Below are 23,035 nucleotides of genomic sequence, written 5' to 3'. Positions count from 1 at the left end.
CCTGAGATCATGACCTGAGCCGAAGGCAGACACTTAACGACTCAGCCACTCAGGTGCCCCAAAACAAAAATTTCTAAAGGAAAACAGAAAAATATCTTCAGCGCTTAAAGTAAGCAAAGCGTTCTTAAATAGAACATTTCAATAAAGCATTAACCATTACAAAATGGTAAGTCAGACTTCATTAAAATTAAGAACTATTCATCAAAGAATAATATTAACAGAGTGCTAAGCCAAGGTACAGACATGAGAAAATATGTGCAATACAAATACCCAAAATGTGCTTCAATCCAGAAAATATAATGAATTTTAAAAATCAGTAAAAAAAACCCAAAAAAACAAAAACAGCCCATGAAAAATAAAAGGCACTTTATAAAAAGGATATCCAAAGGTTCAATAAGCATATGAAAAGTGGCTCAACATCATTAGTCAGGTAAATTCAAGTTAAAACTACCACAGGATACTATTACCTGCCTATCTACTGAAAAGGGAAATATTAACCACATCTAGCAATATCAGCAATTGGAATGCTCAAAATTTACTGGTGGGAACATCAAATGGACAACCATTTTAGAAGACTGTCTGACAGGATCTACTAGAGTAAACATACATATCCCTTATCACCCACTGAAAGACATAGGTAAGGACGGACACAGCATTACTCATGATAGCCAAAACCTAGAAATAATCCAAATACCATCAAGTGTATATTCATAAGATGAAATGGAAAAATTATGGCTACATGAAACAACTAAATGAGTCCCGCACACAACGCTGAATGAAAGTACCAGATACAAAAGAATAGTCCGTTTACATGATGTTCAAAAACAGGCAAAACTAGAAAGAAGTGACAGAAGTCAGAATAGTGCTTCTCCTTTTTATCTGAAGTAGGGAGAAATCAAAGAGAAAGTCATGGGGAGGCAACTAGGTTACTGGAAATGTTCTGTATCTTGGTATAGGTGGCAGCTAAAAAGGCATATATGTAAGTAAAAATGTAATGAATGGTAGTTTTAAGACTTTTATACTCTATCCTTTGTGAATTATATACTATGAAAGAAAACACACGCTATTTCTTAAGACTCTACTTCCTATAAAGTTTATCTTTTATTTTTCCCTTTTAGTTTGACAAGGTATTTTTCTTCTTGATGAAGAATATGAAATCATCAGTATCCATTTGACCTTAGAATTAAATTATCTTAACTCTCATATGGCAAACTTTAAGAAAGGGGATAAAAAGCACCATCTTTCTCCAATGATTACAGTAAAAAGCAGGCTTAGCTTGCATAATCCAACAACTTTATGCCACTAGATAATCTTTTTAAGCAGGAACATCAAAAAGTTGTTATAATAAAAGATCAAAATGAAGAAAAAATTATAGTAAAATAAGCTTCTGTTAAATCGACATCAAAAAGCCCCTTTGACACTTTCTCTGGAGCACAGAGGAAACTAGTAAACTGAATACAGTAATTACATGTTTTTCTGTGTTTTAACATCAATAAGAATAAAGTACATGGTGATCATTACATGTTTGTCATTGCAGATAACCAGAGCCAGCTAAAAGGACATTCTGTTGATTCAGGCATCAGTAACTATTTCAAAAAACACTAAATAACCATTAAAATCCTGGATATGAGTTACCTACGTGGTAGCTAAAGAAAAATAAAGAAAAACCACATAAATCCTCTCTACAACAGAGTTAACACCATTATGACAAAATGTTTGAAACACTCTTTAGCTCTCTTACATCAACACCATGTAAAAGACAGTATTCTCAACATTGTTTTAAATCGAGGAAATTTATAATCAACAATTTAAGAAGCTTTGAAGCAGTGTAGCAGCAGATCCTAAATTAGTATTAAACTTCCTCAGTCTCCCTAATCACAATACAACATATTTTAAATCTTGAAAATGAAAGATACATGGTGAGTTTAAAGACAAGACAAATAAAATGGAGCTTAACCCCTGCCTTCATCTAGTATAATGAAGGATTCTAATTTAGGACTCATGTAAGAAAGGAGAGAATTTACCTGCCAAGCTGGAACAGAAGTTGAGTTGGACATGACTGTTTTTTGCAGCTCTTCAAGGACAGCATCTGGGAGAGGGTTTTGTGACTCCAAGAGTGGTTTACACTGAACTTGTCTCAAAAGTAAGATAATAGCTGGCTGATCAGGGTTACTTTTTAAATTCTAAAAATTAAACCCCAAATAGAAATACATCAAATAGATTCTTGAATGTTAAGTGGCAATTAAGTATTCCCCATGTTGGAAAAAAAAAATCTGAATTTAACCTTTTCTTAATAAAATATAAAGAACTGCAAAAGTAAAATAAATAAAACAATGAACATCTTGAGAATATCAAACTCCACATTTAAATTAAAATTGATAATGCTATTATTGTAGTTTTTAATTCATTTATTTTAGTTTGTCCCTTTGACTTGTTTTATTCTTAGGTGATATCCTGAAAAACTTAAGTTCTGAATGTAAATAGGTGAATTCAGAAGACATAAAATTAACAGTGAAGGCTAACACTATTCCTTATTGGAAGAAACTATACAGGAAGAGCTATAAGCTATAGTTTTCTTTTTTTTTTTTCCTTTTTCAATCTCTTCACAAAGATATTCATTAGATGTCCTTCTCTAGGCACAGACTTCCTAAACACTGTAAGAGAAATGACCCATTTACCCATTTCCCTAAGCCATTATTTATACACAAACATACACATATAGAATTACATATATGCATATGTATCTCCTCCCATATATATATACATATATATATATATACATATATATATATATATATCTCGAAGAAGTTTAAGAAAGTTCTCTAAACAAGTCTTCCACTGTTTTAAACATTTCTTTCTTTATTGCTGGTCCCTCAATAACACACTTTATTTTTTTAATTAAGTCATAGTCTTAAATATATGTGATTGCTTTCTTCTAAGAAATTGGCACAAAAAAAATGGTAAGATTCATAAAAGTATCCCTTATTCTGTCAGAGAGAGCATAGCAACTGTCAGTTGCTTATTAAACACTCACTGCATAATACTAATCTGTCCTGAATTTAGATGGAATTTCTTAAATAAGAGAGAAAATTTATTACTCTGCTTTTCAGAGAATTCAAACACCAAAGGGATCTTCAAGGATCCATTCTTCCTTCTCTGTAAAATTCATCTCCTCCCACACCCCCTTGCCCCCCAAAAAAAATTTCTAGAAAGAAAATACAATCTCGACTTGGTAAGCATTTATGAAAAAAGATGCTTTCAGAAGAAGTAATGTTTAAAACCCACATTATCCATTCAATTATTTCTGAGTAAGTTTATGAAACTGATTCATTCACTGAATACGTATTTATTGAGCCCCTACTATATGTTAGGCAAGGTGCTAAGGATTTACACACAGAGCCTACAATCCAGGTATGTACAAGGTAACTACTAAGCAGCTCCAGTTGCCCACTTACTCCTCATTGTCTTTCTGTGTGGTTCAGAGCTTTAGAGATGCCAGAAAATACAGTATTCTGAAGGTAGTAACCAGAACTCAAAAGGAAATACGGCCTCCATAATGGTATTCTCCCCAACAAAGACCTATTAAGTCCTTGAGTCCTAGAGTCAGACAAATGTGAGTTCAAATGGCAACTCAATCATTTTCTAGCTGTGAACTCTTATGCAAATTACTTACCCTCTCTAAGCCTTAGTTTACTCATTTATAAAAAGGGGATAACAGTATTTATGCCATATATTCTTGGGAAGTTCAAATACAAACTGCTAAGTGTACTGACAGGCTTATAGGAAGTACTCAATAAATGCTGGGTGGTATCATCATCATCACTATCATCACCACCATCATCATATGCCCTTCAAATACTGTGCATTCCATGTTTAATATTATCTTCTAAGTAGGATAAGAATCCATAAGTCTCAATGCTCAATTTCATAATAATACCTTTGTGCAGAGGGCTTCAGCTTCAGATATTCTTCCTGTGTCTATGAGACCAGTGACAGCTTGGGAGAGAGACCACTTTTCAAGAGATTGGTTATAATCCTTAAGGAATTCTTTGTCTTTAACTGTTAACAAAAATGTTAATGTTACTTTCTTCTGCAATTTATAATGTGTTCTCAGAGGAGTAATCAGTTGCTAAGAAGTATTACAATTAGACTTATCATGCATATACAATTTTTAAAACTTAAATGTATTATAGGAATACCACAGACCATTCTAGTATGTGCCAGGTTTCTGAAAAGTTTCATGGCTGGAATATTTGTGGTTGAATAACTTAAAACTTTATAGACTTGTGATTTATATAAAAAATCACTTTATCTACAGTAAAACTAAAAATAATTCATTGAAAAAATTAAATACTGTGACATACTGACATACGATAAATTACACATATGCACATATTCAAACTCTACAACCTGAAGACTTGACATGAGCATATATCTATGAACCATCACTACCATCAAGATAATGAACATATTCATCATCATGAAGATTTTCACCCTACCCCTTTGTAATCACTTCTGTCCCCAACATACCTCTCCTCTTACTGTCTGTCCCAGGCAACCACTAATTATTTTCAGACACGATGGATCATTTTGCATTTTCTAAAATTTCACATAAATGGAATCATAAAGTATAGCATATAGTTTTGTCTAGCACCTTTACAACTATAAACATGGTAAATTACATTTCCAGATGTAAAGCGACTTTACATTCCTAGGATAAACCCCACTTGATCATGATGTATTGTTACCTTTTTTATGTGTTGTTGGATTTGAATTGCTACGGTTTATTATGAATTTCTGCATTTGTAGTTCCACAGTATTCCTGTTAAAGTCTTTGCCTGGTTTTGGTGACAGGATAATGCTGGCCTCAGAGAAGAAGAATACCAACTTTTCTATTTTCAGGAAGGGTTTGTATAGAACTGGTATTATTTCTTCCTTAAATGTTTGGGAGAATTCCTCAATGAAGCCATCTGGTCCTGGAGTTTTCTTTGTGGGAAGATTTTTAACTATAAATTCAGTGTCTTTAACAGATACAAAGCTGTTTAGTTTATCTACTTCTTCTTAAGTGAGCTTTGTGTCTTTTAAGGAATTTGTCCATTTCATCCAAATTGCCAAATTTAATAGTGTAAACTGTTCCCAAGTTCCTCTGATTAGCCTTTAAATAGCTATTGTGATGTACCCTCTTTCATTCCTGATGTCTGGCTAGAGGCTTATCAATTCTACTGATCTTCTCAAAGAACTAGTTTTCACTTTTGTTGATTTTCTGTTTTCTATTTCACTGATCGCTACCTTTTATTACTTCTTTTCTTCTGCTTACTTTGAGTATAAGTTCTTCTTCCCTTTTCTAGTTCTTAAGGAGAAGCCGAGATTACTGATTTGAAGGCTTTCTTTTCTAATGTAGACATTTGATGCTATAAATTTCCTGTAAGCAGTGCTTTAATAACACTGTAGAATTTTGAAATGTTTTTTTTTCCTTCTCATTCAGTTCAAAATATTTTCTAACTTCCCTTCTGGCTTATTCCCTGAACTGGATTATTTAGAAGTATGTTATTTAGTTTCTAAATATTTGGGAATTTTCCAGATATTTTTCTGTTACTGGTTTTTAACTTAATTCTATTATATTAAGACAATATGCTTTATATATTATTTGAAGCCTTTTAAATTTATTTCGAACATTTTATGGCCCATAAGATACGTAGGTAGATGTTCTGTGTTCACTTGACAATGCTGTTATAAAGAAATATTCCATAAATGCCAATTAGGTCAATTTAGTTGACAGTGTTGTTCAAGTCTTTATTATATCTTTACTGATTTTTTTTGTTCAATTTTTCTGTCAATTATCGAAAGAAGAGTACTAAATCTCTAACTATATAATTGTGGATTTGTCTGTCCCTCCTTTCAATTCTGTAAGTTTTTGCTTCATACATTTTTCCACAAGCTTCTTTTTTTCTACCTATTTTATTTTGAAATACAATGCAGATTGTATGTGTTTTGAAGCTCTGTTACTTAGTGCCTAAAGGCTTAGCACTGTTATGTCCTCTCGATGAATTGATTCCATTATGAAATGACCTTCCTTATCATCAGCAATATCCTTTGCTCTAAAATCCAGTTTGTCTGAAATTAGCATTGCCACTCCAATTTTCTTTTGATTAGTGTTGGCATGGTATATGTTTTTCCAACCTTTTACTTTTTAGGCTATTTTTGTCTTTATATTTAAATATACATTTATATTTCATCTATGTTTCTTTTAGGCATATATAGTTGGCTCTTGCTTTTTTATTCAATCTGACAGTTTCTGCCTTTTAACTGGGGTGTTTAGACCGTTTAACTTGACTACTGACGTGGTTGGGCTTAACTCCAATGTGTTACTTGTTTTCTATTTGTCTTATCTAAGTCTTTGTTCCCTTTTCCTCATCTTTGAATTATTTTTTTACAATTTCCTTTTATCTACCTTGGTGGCTTATTAGCTATAACTTTATTTATTTAGTATCTACTTTACATTTTTAAGTATTCATCTTTAACCTGCCACAGTCTACCTTTAAGTAATATTATACCACTTCACTTACAGTATAAAAATTTTACAACAGAATATTTCTGTTTCCCCTCCTGTTCTTTGTGCTATTGTTGTAATATGTGCTTTAAAGAGTCAATTACATTTTAAAGAGATTTCTAGCGTGTCATCTGTGGATGTTTCTATTTATTATCTCATTATGGGTGGTACTTTTCTACCTCTTTGCATGCCTATTAAGTTTTAACTGGATACCAGACATTGTAAATTTTACCTTGTTGAATGCTGAACATTTTTGTATTCCTGTAATGTTCTTGAGCTTTGTTCTGTAGGCAGTTAAGCCTCTAGAAAATGATTTCATCTTTTCAAGGCTTGTTTTTAAGCTTTGTCAGATGAGATCATTCAGCCTTTAGTGTAGAGCTAATTATGCCCACTACCTTCTTGCAATATCCTTCTGAGTACTTTACACTGAATTCATTATGTATAAAATGTTTTTCTAAACTTACTTGAAGCAGAAACAGCAGATAACAGTGCCAAGTACAAATCCATTCTCTTTGGCTGAGTGTTGTTCACTAGAGCCAGTTTATCATCAGCATGACAGGCTGCCATTAGCCCAGCCCAGACAGCAGGATCACCTAAACGTAAGGAATATAGTTAGAAGGCTTGTTGATATCAACATATTGCTGAAAAACTATCAAAAATGAGAGTAAGAGTTTATAAATACCAAAAAATTAAGTTAAAAATAAATTGTATCTCTAGAAAAAATCCATTTTCTTAAACAAAACTAATTTATACTTCTTTTCAGAAGACACATTACTATATTCATCCTTCAAGATTTGCGTTTTTCTCAAAATACTGTAGAGGATAAGAAATACCCTATTAAGTTCTTCCATGGCTGGTTAGCTCAGTTGCCTAGAGTACTGTGCTACTGTGGAAAAGTCGATTATATTCACTTTCATCGGACACCAAGGGCAAGTCTCAAGGAGACACAGTCATCATTCAAACCCTGTATTAAAGGTTCAATCATAGGAAAAGCAAGATAATACTATTTCTCAGTTTTTAAGAAAATTTCGAGCCAAAGGAAAAGCTCAAGACAACTCCATTTACCTATGTTCTAACAGCCAAGCATGAAAGTCATTTTATCATTCCAAGTAAAGTAATTCTATGATTCTATATATCCCTTCATTGATTTGATCTTTCCTTCTTTCCTTCACACCTTGACAGCAGCTTCAGGGGAGAGGGGGAAGCAGTGGACTGAAGTGGTAATGATAAAGATTATGCATATAGAGGCCTCTTTTTTAAAAAGGTAGTTGTAAAAAGAAGGTGAAAAAGAATTTAGAAATTAGAAGATTTTTATTTTTTGGTCTTCTGTAAATCATATTTTGCAGGTTAATATTTGCATGGTCAATATCTTAGGCCTGCTATGCTTAAAAAAACAAATAATTTTGGGGTCCCTGGATGGCTCAGTTGGTGGAGCATACAACTCTTGATCTCAAGGTTGTGAGTTTGAGCCCCACATTGGGTGTAGAGATTACTTAAAAATAAAATCTTCCAGGGCACCTCGGTGGCTCAGTTGGTTGGGTGACTGCCTTCAGCTCAGGCCATGATCCTGGAGTTCCAGGATCGAGTCCCGCATTGGGCTCACTGCTCAGCAGGGAGTCTTTTCTCCCTCTGACCCTCCCCCCTCTCATGCTCTCTCTATCTCATTCTCTCTCTCAAATTAAAAAAAAAAAAAAATCTTTAAAAAAAAAAAATTATAAAAAAAATAAAATCTTCCAAAAAAAACCCCCAAACAAACAAAAAGACAATTTTAAAATCCCACAGGGATGCTAGTTAACAATATAGTCATTTATTTTATTTTATTTTTTTAAGATTTTATTTATTTATTTGACAGAGAGATGGAGAGAGCACGGCAGGGGGAGCTGCAGGCAGAGGGAGAAGCAGACTCTGTGCTGAGCAGGGAGCCCGACGTGGGGCTCAATCCCAGGACCCACCTGAGCCAAAGGCAGACACTTAACCAACTGAGCCACCCAGGTGCCCCAACAATATAGTCATTTAAACAAAAATTTTAGCTTAAGTTTTATATTTTTTCTTATCTAATTGTTCCATGCAATATATATCCTCTATCAAATGTCTGAAATGTATGTCTACTTCACTTACAGAGGATCGGTATTACTGCTAATAGTACAGGAATCATTAGAAACCTTAGGCAGATAAAAAAATTTTTACAAAAAAATTAAATGCCTATCTCCATATTATACAATAATTTCCGCCCAAGACAATGACTACCTTATTTTAAACAACAAAAGACATAATCACACTCCAGAATAAGGAAATGGGAACCATTCCTTAGAATTCCTGAGATCTGATTATTGTATAATGAAAGACATGTGACTGTTTTAGACCTGGGTTTCAGCTCTAACAATGCCATGGACTAAATGTGTGCCAGCTTTCCCTTTGGGACTCATTTTTCTATAAAACAAGGCAAGTGAACTAGATGATGGCTCAGGTGTCATCAGGCCTAAAACCCAAAATTCCAAATGAAGTGGACTCAGTTTCTGAGTATGAATTTATTTCTAAGATTAAGTGAAGAACTCCTTTAGGGATCTTTGGGTATAGTTTTAATTTCAGGAGGGAGGAAATGGATATCAGCTGGCAGTAATTTCTTCTGTCACAATTCAAAAGAATTACTGCTTTCATTAACTCTTCCATAAATAATCAGCAACTCAAATTCCCTATGAAACCGAGTGATAATATAAATATATGTATATACTATGAATCTAAAATTTTTTAAATATAATTTGCTAAAAATACCTTTTAATATCACAGAAGCATTGACCTAGCAGAAATTGGATTTTTTTTTATTTAATTCTAAATTCTTGGGATTATATTTAAATTTCTGAAAAGACTCCTTTGAATATCATCTATCAAAACTATTCTTTGATATAGTTCTACAAGTTTACAAGGATAAAAATCTGCAAGGATTAGGTATATAGCTACTACACATAACTACAATTATATTTACTTTCACTGGACTCCAAAAACAAGTCTCACAGAGGCATTCATCTTCATTACTTAGTCCCCTTTTCAAGCATCTTATATGATGATTCTAATTCCTTGAGTATGTATTTCTCCAGATAATATGGGAAAATAAGAAGATCATTACAGAAGACCTTATCTGGGCAATCTCACCTTTCTAAAGTTTATGCCACTCACACAATCAAAAGCTAACAGATCTTTTATCATTCTATATCCGTGGTAAAAATCCTCGAGAGTAATTCTATCTAATACTATCTTGAACTAACCTCTAAAAATCAAAAACTTATCCAATGTATAACAAAGACAATTCCAAATGTTTAGGGTCTCTTTTTGTTCTATTACATAAATGAAACAAAGAATAAACTACAAGATGTTGGTCTGTTTACTTGTTTTATAAAATAATCTCTGATTTATTAAATATTTTGTGGTTTAGTTAGGATCTTTACAATTTACTCTGAAGAGAACATTGGACTTATTTTGTACAATTTGTTTCCTAACAGTCCTAGCCAAAAACAAAAGTTTTCTGATTTAACAAATGTTTGAAGTACTCTGCAGGAAAAAAAATATTTAATTCTATATCTCATATTAAAAATACTATTCTGTAAAAATACACACTGATAGGTATTCCAGTCCTCTAGCAATGATAATGGAAGTATACTGATGTGGTCATAGGTACTTCCTCAGTGATCAATGTGATCAAAGACACAAAGAAGGGCTAGCTCAGGTGAGGCCATCACCTTGACATTCCAACAGTTACTCCAGAAAACATATCTCCACTCTTTAAGGAGCTAACTACCCATAAAAATAACTAAAATAACTAAATATGTTCATTAAATAATTTAGTAGCGCTAGGTAAACCTCAGTGAAGCAGACTATGGAAAACAAAAATAAAACTACTTCTTGAAAATACACAATTCAGAGTTTCAATAAAGAGTAATAAAGTATCTTTATGCAGATATTCCTTTCAGCCTGCTTCAAGAATTATCTCTTAATTATCAGTAGTCAAATGCAAGATAATCAAATAATATGCAAAAGTTAGAATATTTTCTTAAAATTCCTTTACTTCATGAAATGCAAACTCTGTGCCTATAGGTCACAAATGCAAGACCAGAAGAATCTGAATTAATGAAATGGATTATATTATATTCACCTGGAGAAAGAAGAGCTGCTTTCTGAATGGTCTTTAGTGCAATATTTTTTTCAGTTTCTGCTGAACTGCTTCCCATAGCTAACTGATTTACTGCAGTGTACAGTAATGCCTTCTGCATAAAAGAAAAAGAGTGTTAGCCAATTATCTTTATAGCTCCATGACTTTCAAACTGACTAAAAAAAGGACTATATCAGGTATGATATAACTTCCTAAACCTAGGAAGAAAAATTATTTTATTGTTTCATCAATAATAATATTTAACAAGTAGGAAATTTCCTTTGTACTGGAGAAAACTAACCTTTCCATGATTTGCGTCCAAAATATGAGCCACATTTCCTGCTATAGCACCTCCCTATAATAGAAAATATTTAGATAAATGTATAAACTTTCACAAATAAAAATTAACACTGATAAAAATCTTTCCACCACATTATTTGAAAAGTTCAGTTCTATCACATTCACAACTTCCAAATTCCTGAAGTATCAAATGATTACTGCTTTAAGAGGTGTTTAGTATTTTGTTAAGTTTAGTATTTTTATAAAAAATCTTTTCTACTACAATCATTTATTTCAACTCTACTCTTTTAAAATATTCATTAATGGTGCAAAAGTTACACAATTTTACACCAAACACAAGTACATATTTCCTAACAATATAAAAGAATGTGAAAGAAAGACTGAAAGAGAAAGAGAAGCAGAATCCCAAAATTTATTTTAGGATTAACATGGTTTACTCCATGAAAATATGGTATTTTAAAAATTTCGGTAGTTCCTAGTAAAATGAATAGCCAGAGCACCTGGAAGCAAATCACTGCTTCAATAATCAACTCAAAACTGAAAATGAAAAAAATATATACATCATAATTTTTGTAAAGTAAGTTTGAAATCCTTAATTTTTAAATTCAGTTAGACATTTTACCTGGAAAAGAAAGTGAATTATGAGAATGATTTCATTTTAATTCAGAACTATACTGTTCTCCTGATTTTATACTGGAACTGTATCAGAAATGTTTTGTACATCATATTTAGCATATAAAGAATGCTAAAAAGTAACCTTTAAAAATATATTAATATAAAACAAATAGAAGATGGATTAAAAAGAAAACAGAAAACTTGGCAGAGTAGAAGGAGGATTCAGCAGTTAGATCTGGGATGATCTATCACCACAAATACTAACTGTGGTTTTGCACAAGTTATTTATTCTCTATGTCTCAAGTGTTCTCTATAAAATGGACATTAATTGCAGCTACTTCATGTGGTTGTTGGGATTAAATGACAAAATATATACAATAGTTGGCACATAATAAGTACTTCATTCTAGTATCTAATAATGATGCTCTTCTAGGTTCTTTGAAATACCATGTGCAAAAATGAGTAGGAATAACAAAATCAGACCCACAGAGACTTCAGACAGTGGAATTATTAGATATAATAAGTGTTCAAAACATAATTAGCTACTACCATTATGTTTACCCACTAATTAAGCAACTATGAAAGGACATAGTAACCGCAGAAATTAACAAAATACTTTACAGACCTCTAAAAATATCTGGCCATTATGAACGAAAATATATAATCCCTTTTATAGAACATCAATGACTTCATATTGAGATTCACATTTTTAGATTTTAGACATTAGCAATGTTCTAGTTCTTATTTTCTTATCTTTGAAGAGCTTTTATTTTTTTTTAATTTTTTTATTGTTATGTTAATCCCCATACATTACATCATTAGTTTTAGATATAGTGTTCCATGATTCATTGTTTGTGCATAACACCCAGTGCTCCATGCAGTACGTGCCCTCCTCAATACCCATCACCAGGCTAACCCATCCTCCCAACCCCCTCCCCTCTAGAACCCTCAGTTTGTTTTTCAGAGTCCATTGTCTCTCATGGTTCTTCTTGAAGAGCTTTTAAATAAAAATATCTTTTGGGATCCAAAAAACACAACAGTTACTTCTTCCTAAATGGCAACATTATAAACATAACCTAATCACACAGCCATTAACATAATCTGTATGTATTAAAAAAAAGTCTACCTACTTCTTTGTATCTTTCATAACGCCCAGAACAGTACAATAGTACATAAAAGAAACTCGGTGTACTACTTATCAAATGACTAATGGAAAATCTGGTTAAATAACAGAACCCCTTTGCTATATTAGTTATTTCCCAGAATGATAATGCTAATATTCTAAAGATGATATTACTGACTACATCACAAGTTATTTTATCTTTTTGCCAGAATTTAGAACATTACTCACCTTTGCACTTCGGTGAGTATACTGAGCAACTACTCGGGACAACAGAGACCAAAGAGCAGGATCAGCTGGGTTACTATAGAGATCATCAAAAGCAAAAGGCTTAGAGATGGGAGTCACTTTAAACCACGAAAAGTAAAAACAACCAACATTTTATTTAGAACCTAAGTTCAAAATCTTGTATACATCTAAAACAATTTCATATTAATTATCTATGTGTGAATGAAAGTGCCTTAATTTTCAGCAAACATATCTTCTATATACACCAAGAGTCCTTATGAAAATAAGAAGGAAAAATCGGCAATATAATTACAAAGCCTAATCTAATTAATTAAGATCTAATTAAGAAAAGCTAAGGAAATTTAGTATGTTGTGTTCAAGGAAAACACAGAGATGAAAATTGCAAAAGGAAAATAAACTTCATTTAGAACACTTTACTGCTGGGGTACCTGAGTGGCTCAGTTGGTTAAGTGTCTGACTCTTGGTTTTGGCTCGGTTCGTGATCTCAGGGTCATGTGATCGAGCCCCGCATGGGGCTCCATGCTCAGCACAGAGTCTGCTTGAGTTTCTCTCCCGCTGCCCCTCCCACCATTCATGCATGCATGCACTCTCTAAAAAAAATAAATCTTAAAAAAAAACCACTTTACTGCTGAAAATAAAACAAATAACCACTACTGCTAGTAGTAAGAGCTTCCTATTTTCTAAATTTTGAAGACATTAGTGAATGTTTGAGTGGCCAAAAAATTCCTAAAACCATTAAGCTGGACAGTATCAAATTACAAACAGACCATATCACTAACTTGAGAATAAGTAAGGACTTTTGTATTAAAATGAGGTTCAGGCCTTAACTTATTGGATAAGTACAAAATTTCTGTTCTCTTACCTCCTTATCAACTGAATTTTTAAAAAAATCTTTATAGATGAAATAATGTGTATAGTCAGCTACCTGGTCCTAAGTGCAATTTCATAAAACTACATTCTGGTTTACAAAAATATATACTTCCCTCATTTTATATTCTTAATAAGGTCCAAATGTCAAAGATTAGCTCATCAAGTATAATTACTCCAAGTTCACAAGTACAGAATTTACCTGTGAACAGCTTTAGATGCTTGTCTCTGCACTGCCACACTGCGGCCTTGCAGTGCATAAATCGCTGAAGTAAGAAGGCACTTTGGATAATCATTGTCTTTCTGTTTGATGTGCTTCAGTAATTCATTAAGTGCCGCTTTTGACAGGGTAGCATCCTGCATTGTCAATCCGAGAGCACACAGGGCTTGAAGGCTTTCTGTGGTTGGTTCCTTTAAGATAGAGCTGTAAATATTTTAAATTGTCTATTAGCCATAGCACAGTAGTCTGTAACTATTAAAACATTTTCAACATTTAGTAAAATGTAAAATTTAAAATTTTAACATTTAGTAAAATGTTAAAAAAGCAATTTACTTAAGGATTCACCAAACTAAGCCCAGCTTCAAGATAAATATAAAACAGATTCCTTGGCTTCTAGGGACAGCAATTTCCCTAAATATCTAAAGCAGTTAAAAATACCAAGGGCCTTTCTTTTCTGTTTTCATTATATCTAAGTTTTAGATACAAATATAGTGTTTTGGGGCCTGGCTTTTAGAAAAATAACTAACCATATAACCCTATAAATAACCACAGATATCATAGGCTATTATTTTACTAATTTATTCCAAAAACATAGAAATAGTTACAAGTTATATTGGTATATTTTTTTAAAGCTTTAGTTTTAAATGAACTTTATCAAGTTAACTAGAAAAATAAAGAGGAAAAAATCTCTTTGGGGACGAAAGAGGCCAAAAAATAAGCCAGTCAGAACTCCCTTCATTAAAATTTTAAGATCCTACTAGATCAGGTGATCAAATACTCTTTTACACAAATAAATGATACACACAGAGTATAGGATGGTTTTGAAGGACTGGATGGATCCAGAGCTAAAAATTAAGCCATGATCTCCACCTATGACTGTCAGTTCACAACCAGGTCAGTCCAATCCCTTTTGTTCAACAAAAAGTTCCTAAAACATTAAAAACTTCATTTTACATTGTTCCAATTTGTAATCCAATGCTTAAGTATAATCTGGTCATGTTAAGTGTTGATGTCAACTATACATACCATTTAAATAGCAATGTCTTGGCTACATCCATTTTTCCTTGTTTATACTCTGTTATTGCCAGAGCTGTCAAGATATGGGCTTTGTCTTGCTCTGATTCAACAATAGACAAGGCTCTCTCATAAGCTATTATACAAAGTTGGAAACAAAAACAAAACGATATAAACACAATCCTGATTGACAAACAGTGAAATTTCTCCCTTTCTAATCCTATTTTTTAAAAGGTCTAACTAAATTATATCTTATTGTTTCCTTATTTTCAAGTGGATGGAAAAAAATTTTAAATAATCTAACCTGGTTTAGCTGGTCCAAGGTGATCCTGGGGATATCATTAGGATTATTATGAGACATGCCCTAACTTCTTGTTTTTTATTATTATGTTATGTTAATCACCATACATTACATCATTAGTTTTTGATGTAGTGTTCCATGATTCATTGTTTGCATATAACACCCAGTGCTCCATGCAGAACGTGCCCTCTTTAATACCCATCACAAGGCTAACCCATCCTCCCACCCCCCTCCCCTCTAGAACCCTCAGTTTGTTTTTCAGAGTCCATCATCTCTCATGGTTCATCTCCCCCTCCGATTCCCCCACTTCATTCTTCCCCTCCTGCTATCTTCTTTTTTTTTTTTTTTTAACATATACTGTATTATTTGTTTCAGATGTACAGATCTATGATTCAACAGACTTGCACAACTCACAGCGCTCACCATAGCACATACCCTCCCCTAACTTCTATCTTCAGACTCTACAGGGAAGTCTTTAAGTGATGTGAAGGCCTGCAGCCATTGAGATACCACGAAAATTTCCACGTGCATACCAGTAACCATCAAGCTGTAGATACTTACAGTATCTACACACACATAGGTTGGGTGCATATATATATATATATATTTCATATATATACATATATATATATATTTCATATATATACATATATATATATATATATATATATATATATATATGAAAATGTACTCAATGAGCATTTTTGGAGAAAATCAAACACACTATTACCAATAGGTCAAGGTCTTCACTTATCTGAAATTTACATTTAAGCAAAGACCTGCTTTCAAATGCTAACTCTACTTTAAGTGATCTTGAGCCTCAGTTTCCTTATATAAATAATTAAGATAACACTCAGCTCATAACACTGCTATAAGGACTATTCACATAATAATGTACTAAGGGAGGGAACAGATAAAAAGTACCTAATATCATTCCTGACTCCTAGTTGGATCTTAATAAACATTGCAACCCCTACTCCCATTTCAATGTTCCATCTTTCTGTATATAATCTTGTGATTAAATTCCACTCAGCCCTGGAAAAGTAAGATGTGTCCTTTAGCTTCAAGCAACATACTTACCTTTGCTGCTTTCTTTATACAGACCTTTCATAAATAAAGCCAATGCAAAACCTATGATGTCTTCTAACTCTTTAAGGGGTGTTGACTTAAAAGCCTGGATAGCTTTATCATATTCACCAATGGAACTAAGAAGCAAAACATAACTTACTTTTAATATTAAAAACAATTTTGGCTTATATCATAAGAATACGAAGAGATTATTATACCAAGATTCTTTTAATACCTTCACATACTTCATCTATCAGTGTTAAAGTGAAAGAAAAGACATATTAAAATAGAAGGTGTATCATTTATTTCAAATAAGATATACTGGAGCAATTTAACTTCACACTTTGTTTCTTTTAAATTACATATGAAAATGATTAGTTCTGCTAAATTATAAAGTGTCTTTCTTATTAACAAACTTGAACTAAAATCCCAAGATATAAAAATAATTTCAAGTTGACTTTTATACAGAACTCTTTAAGCTTAATATATTGGTTGAATATTACCCTATGAGTATGGTTCTAGCATCTCTGACAAGCTTAAGAAGCATAAAATACCTAATTAAAATCAAACCTAGCCTTTGTATAAACTGTTTAACTGTTTACCTGCACATCCTTTTTTTTTTTTGGAGAGTATAAAGATAAACTAAATTCCACAGAAAAAACTATAAATTATCTTTTCTGTATTTAATAGGAAGAAAAGTAAAAATTGTTACATGACACTAAAGTACAATACTTTTTTTAAAAGTTTATTTGATTTTATTTTTTGGAGAGAATGCACAGCACATGAGCAGGGGTTGGGGGGGTGGGAGGACAGGGAGATAGAGGGAGAGGGAGAGAATCTTGACCAAGCTCCACACTCACTGGGGAGCCCCACATGGCACTCAATCTCAAGTCCCTGAGATCATGACCTGAGCCGCAATCAAGAGTCAGATGCTTAAGTGAATGAGCCACCCAGGCACCCCTAAAGTACAATACTTTTTAATAACAAAAAAATAATTGTTTTGCTTATTTAAAAATGAAGAGAAGCTGCCATCGCCTGGAAAGGATACATTCTGCCCTTGAGAATTTTATTTTTCATATCCATCACTATAATCAGAAACTGTTTTTATTTTTAATGTGTTATTGGAAATCTTTTTAGAAAATCCTTTTAATCTTGGGGAGGGTGTGGGATCTAAAAATACAGGCATTCTTTGATTCTAAAATTAGTCTCTAAAGGTGAAAAAAATTTTTTTTAAGATTTTATTTATTTGATAGAGAGAGAGAGAGCGTGAGCACAAGTAGGCAGAGCAGTAGGAGAGGGAGAAGCAGACTCCCTGCTGAGCAGAGAGCCAGATGTGGGGCTCGATCCTAGGACTCCAGGATCACGACCTGAGCCAAAGGCAGACACCCAACCGACTGAGCCACCCAGGCGCCCAAAGGTGAAAGACTGTAAAAATCAAAAAAATTTAAGGTTTTTAAAGTCAAAAAAACTCAAATTTTGATAAATATTTTGGTGAAGGAAAGAGGGCTACCTTAGATTGTATATGGATACATACATATATTAAAAGTTTTTGTTTTTTGTTTTTTTAAAATAAACACTATCTTCAAACATGTGATTACTTTTGTAGAGAACAGAACTAGGAAAGGCACAAGGGGCTTCAATTTTATTTGTAACTTTTTCTTTGGAAAAAAACCCTGAAGACAATGGACAATTTTAAGATCTGTTAAATTTGGGCAGTGACTATTCATTAAATTATGCTGTACACTACTTACACTGCATTTTGCATGTTTAATATATTTCATAATAAAAACAAATTTTAAAAGACATCTATTTTCAATAGAAGATATAGATTTTTTCCTAAAATATTTACATTATATGATGGGGTACCTGGGTGGCTCAGTAGGTTAAGCAACCAACTCTTGATTTTGGCTCAGGTCATGATCTCAGTGTTGTAAGACTGAGCCCCAGGTCTGGCTCTGTGCTAAGCACGGAGCCTGCTTAAGACTCTCTCTCTCCGTCTTCCCCCCTCCCTAAAAGAAAACTAAAAATAAAAACTAAAAGTAAAAAGTAAAATATTTACATTATATGAAACCAAAACTAAAAACAGATACTTATTCCATATAATTTCTTACAACCTGTCTTCTGCTACAACAAAATCTTAGAAATGATAAAACTATCAACTCCTAAACACTACAGTTTAAAAGAATTGGAGGGAAAAGCAGTCAGAACAATAATATTTTCCTGTCTATGAATATGATTCAGTTACATGGTTATAAAAGAAAAGAACTGGCTACCTCAGATCTCTAGTATGTACCTCTTTAAAAGATACAGGCACTAATCCCAAAATATCAAACAATAGTTTTAACAATGTTTTTCAAACTGGACCATTCAATTTGGGGGCACTTCTCAGCTTGAGGAACACCTCCCTAACTTGAGCCAAAAACCTTCCTCCCACAATACTTCTATTCTCTGGACCTAATTCTAATCTCTAAAATAATTGGGTTTTAATCTTTTTTTTTTTTTTTTTAACTCTTTTTGAAGTCAAAAGTCTTTGAGAATCTGAAGAAAGCTATATGGCTCTCTCTCCATCACAAAATGCACATACACAAAAATTTTTATGTACTTTCTAAAGGGCTTCTGGGTCCTCAATGGCCATTCCCCATGTAAGTATAAGCAGCAAACAAGTCAGAATAAATCCAATTCCTCTTCCAATTAACTAGGGTTCTATTACAACAGACAGCAAGAGCCTCTCTTTGAAATGTTCTCTTGTACAGACCACAACCATCAATTCTAAATCTGCTTCTCAGTGAAGCACAGTGGCCTTAGGTATCAGTATAGGAACAGGAAACTATTAACAAAGCCCAGTATTGAGGGAATTATGTATCCTTGGGAGATTTTCAGCCCACTCAACTATATACGCCCCACTACTCTGGAAATTCGTCACCACCTCACTAGTCCTATAGCTTTCACCAGAAAAACCTAATAAATTCACAGAATTAATGGGAAAAAAATATGCTTACCATAACAATCTGCCATAATTTCTTACTGTAACATTATAAGTATCTTGGTCTTCTGCAGTCTGTAACAGTAACATTGCCCTTAAAAAGAAGGACAAGGTATTTTAAGTTACCTATGTACAATAGCATTCTTTTACTCTTCTTCCTTAACAGAAGATTTTGTAACTTTTTCTTTGGGGAAAAAACCCTGAAGACAATTGACAATCCTATAAATTTTTGTTTTCTTCATTTAACTCTAATTCTTTAATGCTGTCATAACAACTTGTTCACATAACAACTTGTTCACAACAAGTTGGTATAACAAAAGCTCTTAATATTTAGATTTTAGACTGTCAGGAAAATTACCTTAATAAGGTGATCTCTTACTAAGTGAAATCATTTATCATACTTGAGTTTTAAATATTCCAAAAAACTTAATCTAAATATGGGAAACAATGGTGTTACTATTTTAAGTTTTGACATTATCTCAAGTATATAGCAAACAATCTTAAAAATATTTATACAGTAGTTTGAGTTAGGAAGCCAGGAAATTGAGTGCTTTCATGTGCCCTTCCCTGTTACATACAGAAAAATATTTAAGCAATATTTAGTTGAGAAAGAAAAGAATCATAAGGAGTCCCTAAACGCCTTATTTTTATCTTCTTGTGTTCAGTCCCCTTGGGATGAGCAGAAAAATGTCTTAATCAACAGGAATTGGATATTTAGTAAAATTTTTGTTTTTACCTTCCTTTTCTGTTTAAAAAGGATTATCTAGGGAAAACTATCCAAGGAAAGTTTTTAATATGTAGGATGTTACGTGAAAAACAAATATTTGCCAAAGCAGTCTAAAAGACAGTATTATACAGTATATTAAAAACTATAATGGTTAGATTTATACCTAATTTGTGGTTTTAAGCTTCAAATAGTTGTTTAAGGCAGAAAACACAGCAGTGATCAGTCAAGGAAGAGTGGTGCATATCCACATGACTGTGGAGTTGCTATTTTAAGTTAAAGGTATACCTAGTGTTAGATTCATAGTATGTACAAAAAATTAGCAAGCACTGTAAAGCTATCTAATTTTTCTTTGTTTAAAAATCCTGCTCACTGTTGTATTCTACCATATTTCTACAGTTTGTTTACAGGTAAGCTTATTGTGACATTGAAAGAAATAGACTTGTGTTTTTTTATAAACCTCCACATACACCTGAAAAAATACCTTCTTGATTATACAGCCTCCAGTACCATCTAGTGATGACTCCTTTGAACTACCAAGAGATCCATAAAAGGGCATGGCAAAGCATTTCAGTCAACTCAATTATTTTTTATCTAACAAGGCTTCTTCTACGTATTTTTTAGATTTAGGGCAATGATACATGCAATTAGGACTTCTAACTTTTCACCTAGTATTCACGACATTAATAGTTATTTTCTTATTTACCAATCAATTCATTTGCAGAGAATAAATCTTCAAGTTGATTTCATTTCCTACCCCCTCCTGGTTGGCTGTTTCACTCGAGCACACTGTCCTGTTTCTTCAACACACCAAGTCCACTCCTGTGTCAGAGCACTTGCTCTTGCTGTTCCTTCTGCCTGGATGCTCTTGCCTCTTAACCAATGGCTTAGAGCCTCACTTCATTCAGGCCAAGCGTCAACTGCCTCCTTAGGAAACGTATCACTCTTAAACCTGTCTCAAATTCACTACCTGCCTTAATATTCCCTGGCCCTTTACCGCATTTTGATTTTCTTTCTTAGCAATTATTACCATCACAGATGTTTATAAGCTTATCATATGTCTCCCCACCACCAGAACAGAAGCTCCATGAGAATGGAGCCTGTGTCTGTTTTATTTTGCTGCTAAACTGCCAGTGCCAAGGACAATACTTGGCACAAAGCAGTTCAAAAACTACTGAGTGAATAAAATATAAATCTTAAATTCAAACAAATATATCATAATGTTATTTCTTCTCTGAATGAACCTATGTGTTTATTTTATAAAGCTAGACAAAGTCTAAAGTGAAAACTTGGTCTAAAGCTAAACGAAGTCTCAAATGAAAATTTTGTTTTTCTAAAACAAAATCTGAGAGATTTTTTAGTTTGGTTTTTGTTTTTTTCCTCTCTGTCCCTCTCTTGGTTTGAGCAACAGAAACCCAAATACAGCTGAAAATTTAAAACTGTGTCTTTTCATCTTCAGAGATGTAATAATAATAGATAATAAGAGATCAGGAAAGGAATCAGAACATTTGTTTAGTACCTTCTTCATGAACTGAGACTAAATAAAAAAAGGCCAACTAATAAATAAGGACCACTTTTAATTAAATGTAGAGTTTACCTTTGGTATGCATCTGTGGCTTCCTTTTTCAGTTGTAGATGTTCATTTAAGTAACCCAACATTGTGAAAGCTGGAGCATAATTCTGAATTCTTTCTGAAAATCCAAAAATATCTTTTCTTTACATGTGCATGCTGGTTGTGTTTGTAAAATGCTAGTTTTATTTTCAGTATCTTAGACACCAGATTACCTCCTAAGACTACTGGAATTGTTAAGAATAATCTGATATTTATCTTGACTATAAAATACTAGTAATTATTTTATAACTTCTAAATTATTGAGTATTTTATAATTATTTATAGTTTCTGTTACACCTTAAAGTCTAAACATTTTTATCCCCAAAGGTGTAATAATTTGAAATTGTAGCTCACGTTAACACTAGTCATAAGATTTATAAGGAAATTCAGTTCTTTGGCTAATCACTTAAACTTTCCTGCAATTTTCTTGGTGATTCTGTTCCAATTTCTATGTGTTTAAAAAAAAATAAACTCAGGGGCGCCTGGGTGGCTCAGTCGTTAAGCGTCTGCCTTCAGTTCAGGTTATGATCCCAGGGTCCTGGGATCGAGTTCCGCATCGGGCTCCCTGCTTGGCAGGGAGCCTGCTTCTCCCTCTCCCACTCTCCCTGCTTGTGTTCCCACTCTCGCTGTCTCTCTCTGTCAAAAAATAAAATCTTTAAAAACAATAAAAAATAAACTCAGTATTGTACACTAGAAACCCAGGATGACCTGGACACTTTCAATGCAGTATTTTGAAATTTTAATGTCAAAAACCATCATGTATGTACTAACATACAGAGAAACACATCTGATTTACTTAAAAGTAGTATTGGGAAATAAGCCTTCAAATCCCTTAAATTGTTTAACAAATTACACTGCAATCACAATTTATGTGATGGGTGGGCTCCAAAGTTAAAGCACAAAGTGAAAAATATATAGTCAAAGTTATTCCTGAAAACTCCTGAAGTCACAAAAGAGAGGGACACCAAAACTGAGTCAAACTAAGAAGAGATTCATGCCTTCCCAGCACACTCACTCTGAGGCAAACTGTCAGCAAGACAATGAGACTGCCTGCATTCTCTCTGATCCCCCTCTCTCTTTTCTCCTCCTTCCTTCCTTTCTCTCTCTTTCTTATTTATTCATCTGTTCATTCATTCACTTATGGCAAAGCCACATATAGTTGAATTTAAATGAGTATGTGATATGGCTCCACTATAGGGTAAAAAACTAGGCTAAGCATAACTGTCAGGGAACTCTGTGTTCATTGTTCTAGGTATCTGAATTTTGTA

At 33.1% G+C, this 23,035-nt stretch overlaps 1 protein-coding gene across 2 annotated transcripts in view; it reads right to left on the bottom strand.

Moving 5' to 3' along the window:
• The window catches only part of TTC37 (tetratricopeptide repeat domain 37), an 84,143-nt gene that overhangs the window by 14,972 nt on the left and 46,136 nt on the right, over positions 1 to 23,035 (bottom strand). For both annotated transcript variants that reach the window (XM_032403979.1, XM_032403980.1), the window contains 11 exons: positions 21,753 to 21,846; positions 19,448 to 19,525; positions 16,461 to 16,585; positions 15,092 to 15,215; positions 14,048 to 14,269; positions 12,961 to 13,033; positions 10,996 to 11,049; positions 10,698 to 10,809; positions 7,015 to 7,143; positions 3,938 to 4,059; positions 2,025 to 2,183 (listed from right to left, as the gene is read on the bottom strand). In XM_032403979.1, the coding sequence (XP_032259870.1) occupies positions 2,025 to 2,183; positions 3,938 to 4,059; positions 7,015 to 7,143; positions 10,698 to 10,809; positions 10,996 to 11,049; positions 12,961 to 13,033; positions 14,048 to 14,269; positions 15,092 to 15,215; positions 16,461 to 16,585; positions 19,448 to 19,525; positions 21,753 to 21,846 (1,292 nt within the window). The remainder of the gene's footprint in view (positions 1 to 2,024; positions 2,184 to 3,937; positions 4,060 to 7,014; positions 7,144 to 10,697; positions 10,810 to 10,995; positions 11,050 to 12,960; positions 13,034 to 14,047; positions 14,270 to 15,091; positions 15,216 to 16,460; positions 16,586 to 19,447; positions 19,526 to 21,752; positions 21,847 to 23,035) is intronic.

Source organism: Phoca vitulina, unplaced genomic scaffold (assembly GCF_004348235.1).
Source record: "Phoca vitulina isolate PV1807 unplaced genomic scaffold, GSC_HSeal_1.0 scaffold6, whole genome shotgun sequence".
In the NCBI taxonomy this organism is placed as follows: domain Eukaryota; kingdom Metazoa; phylum Chordata; class Mammalia; order Carnivora; family Phocidae; genus Phoca; species Phoca vitulina.
This window is presented reverse-complemented; position numbering and strand designations above follow the sequence as displayed.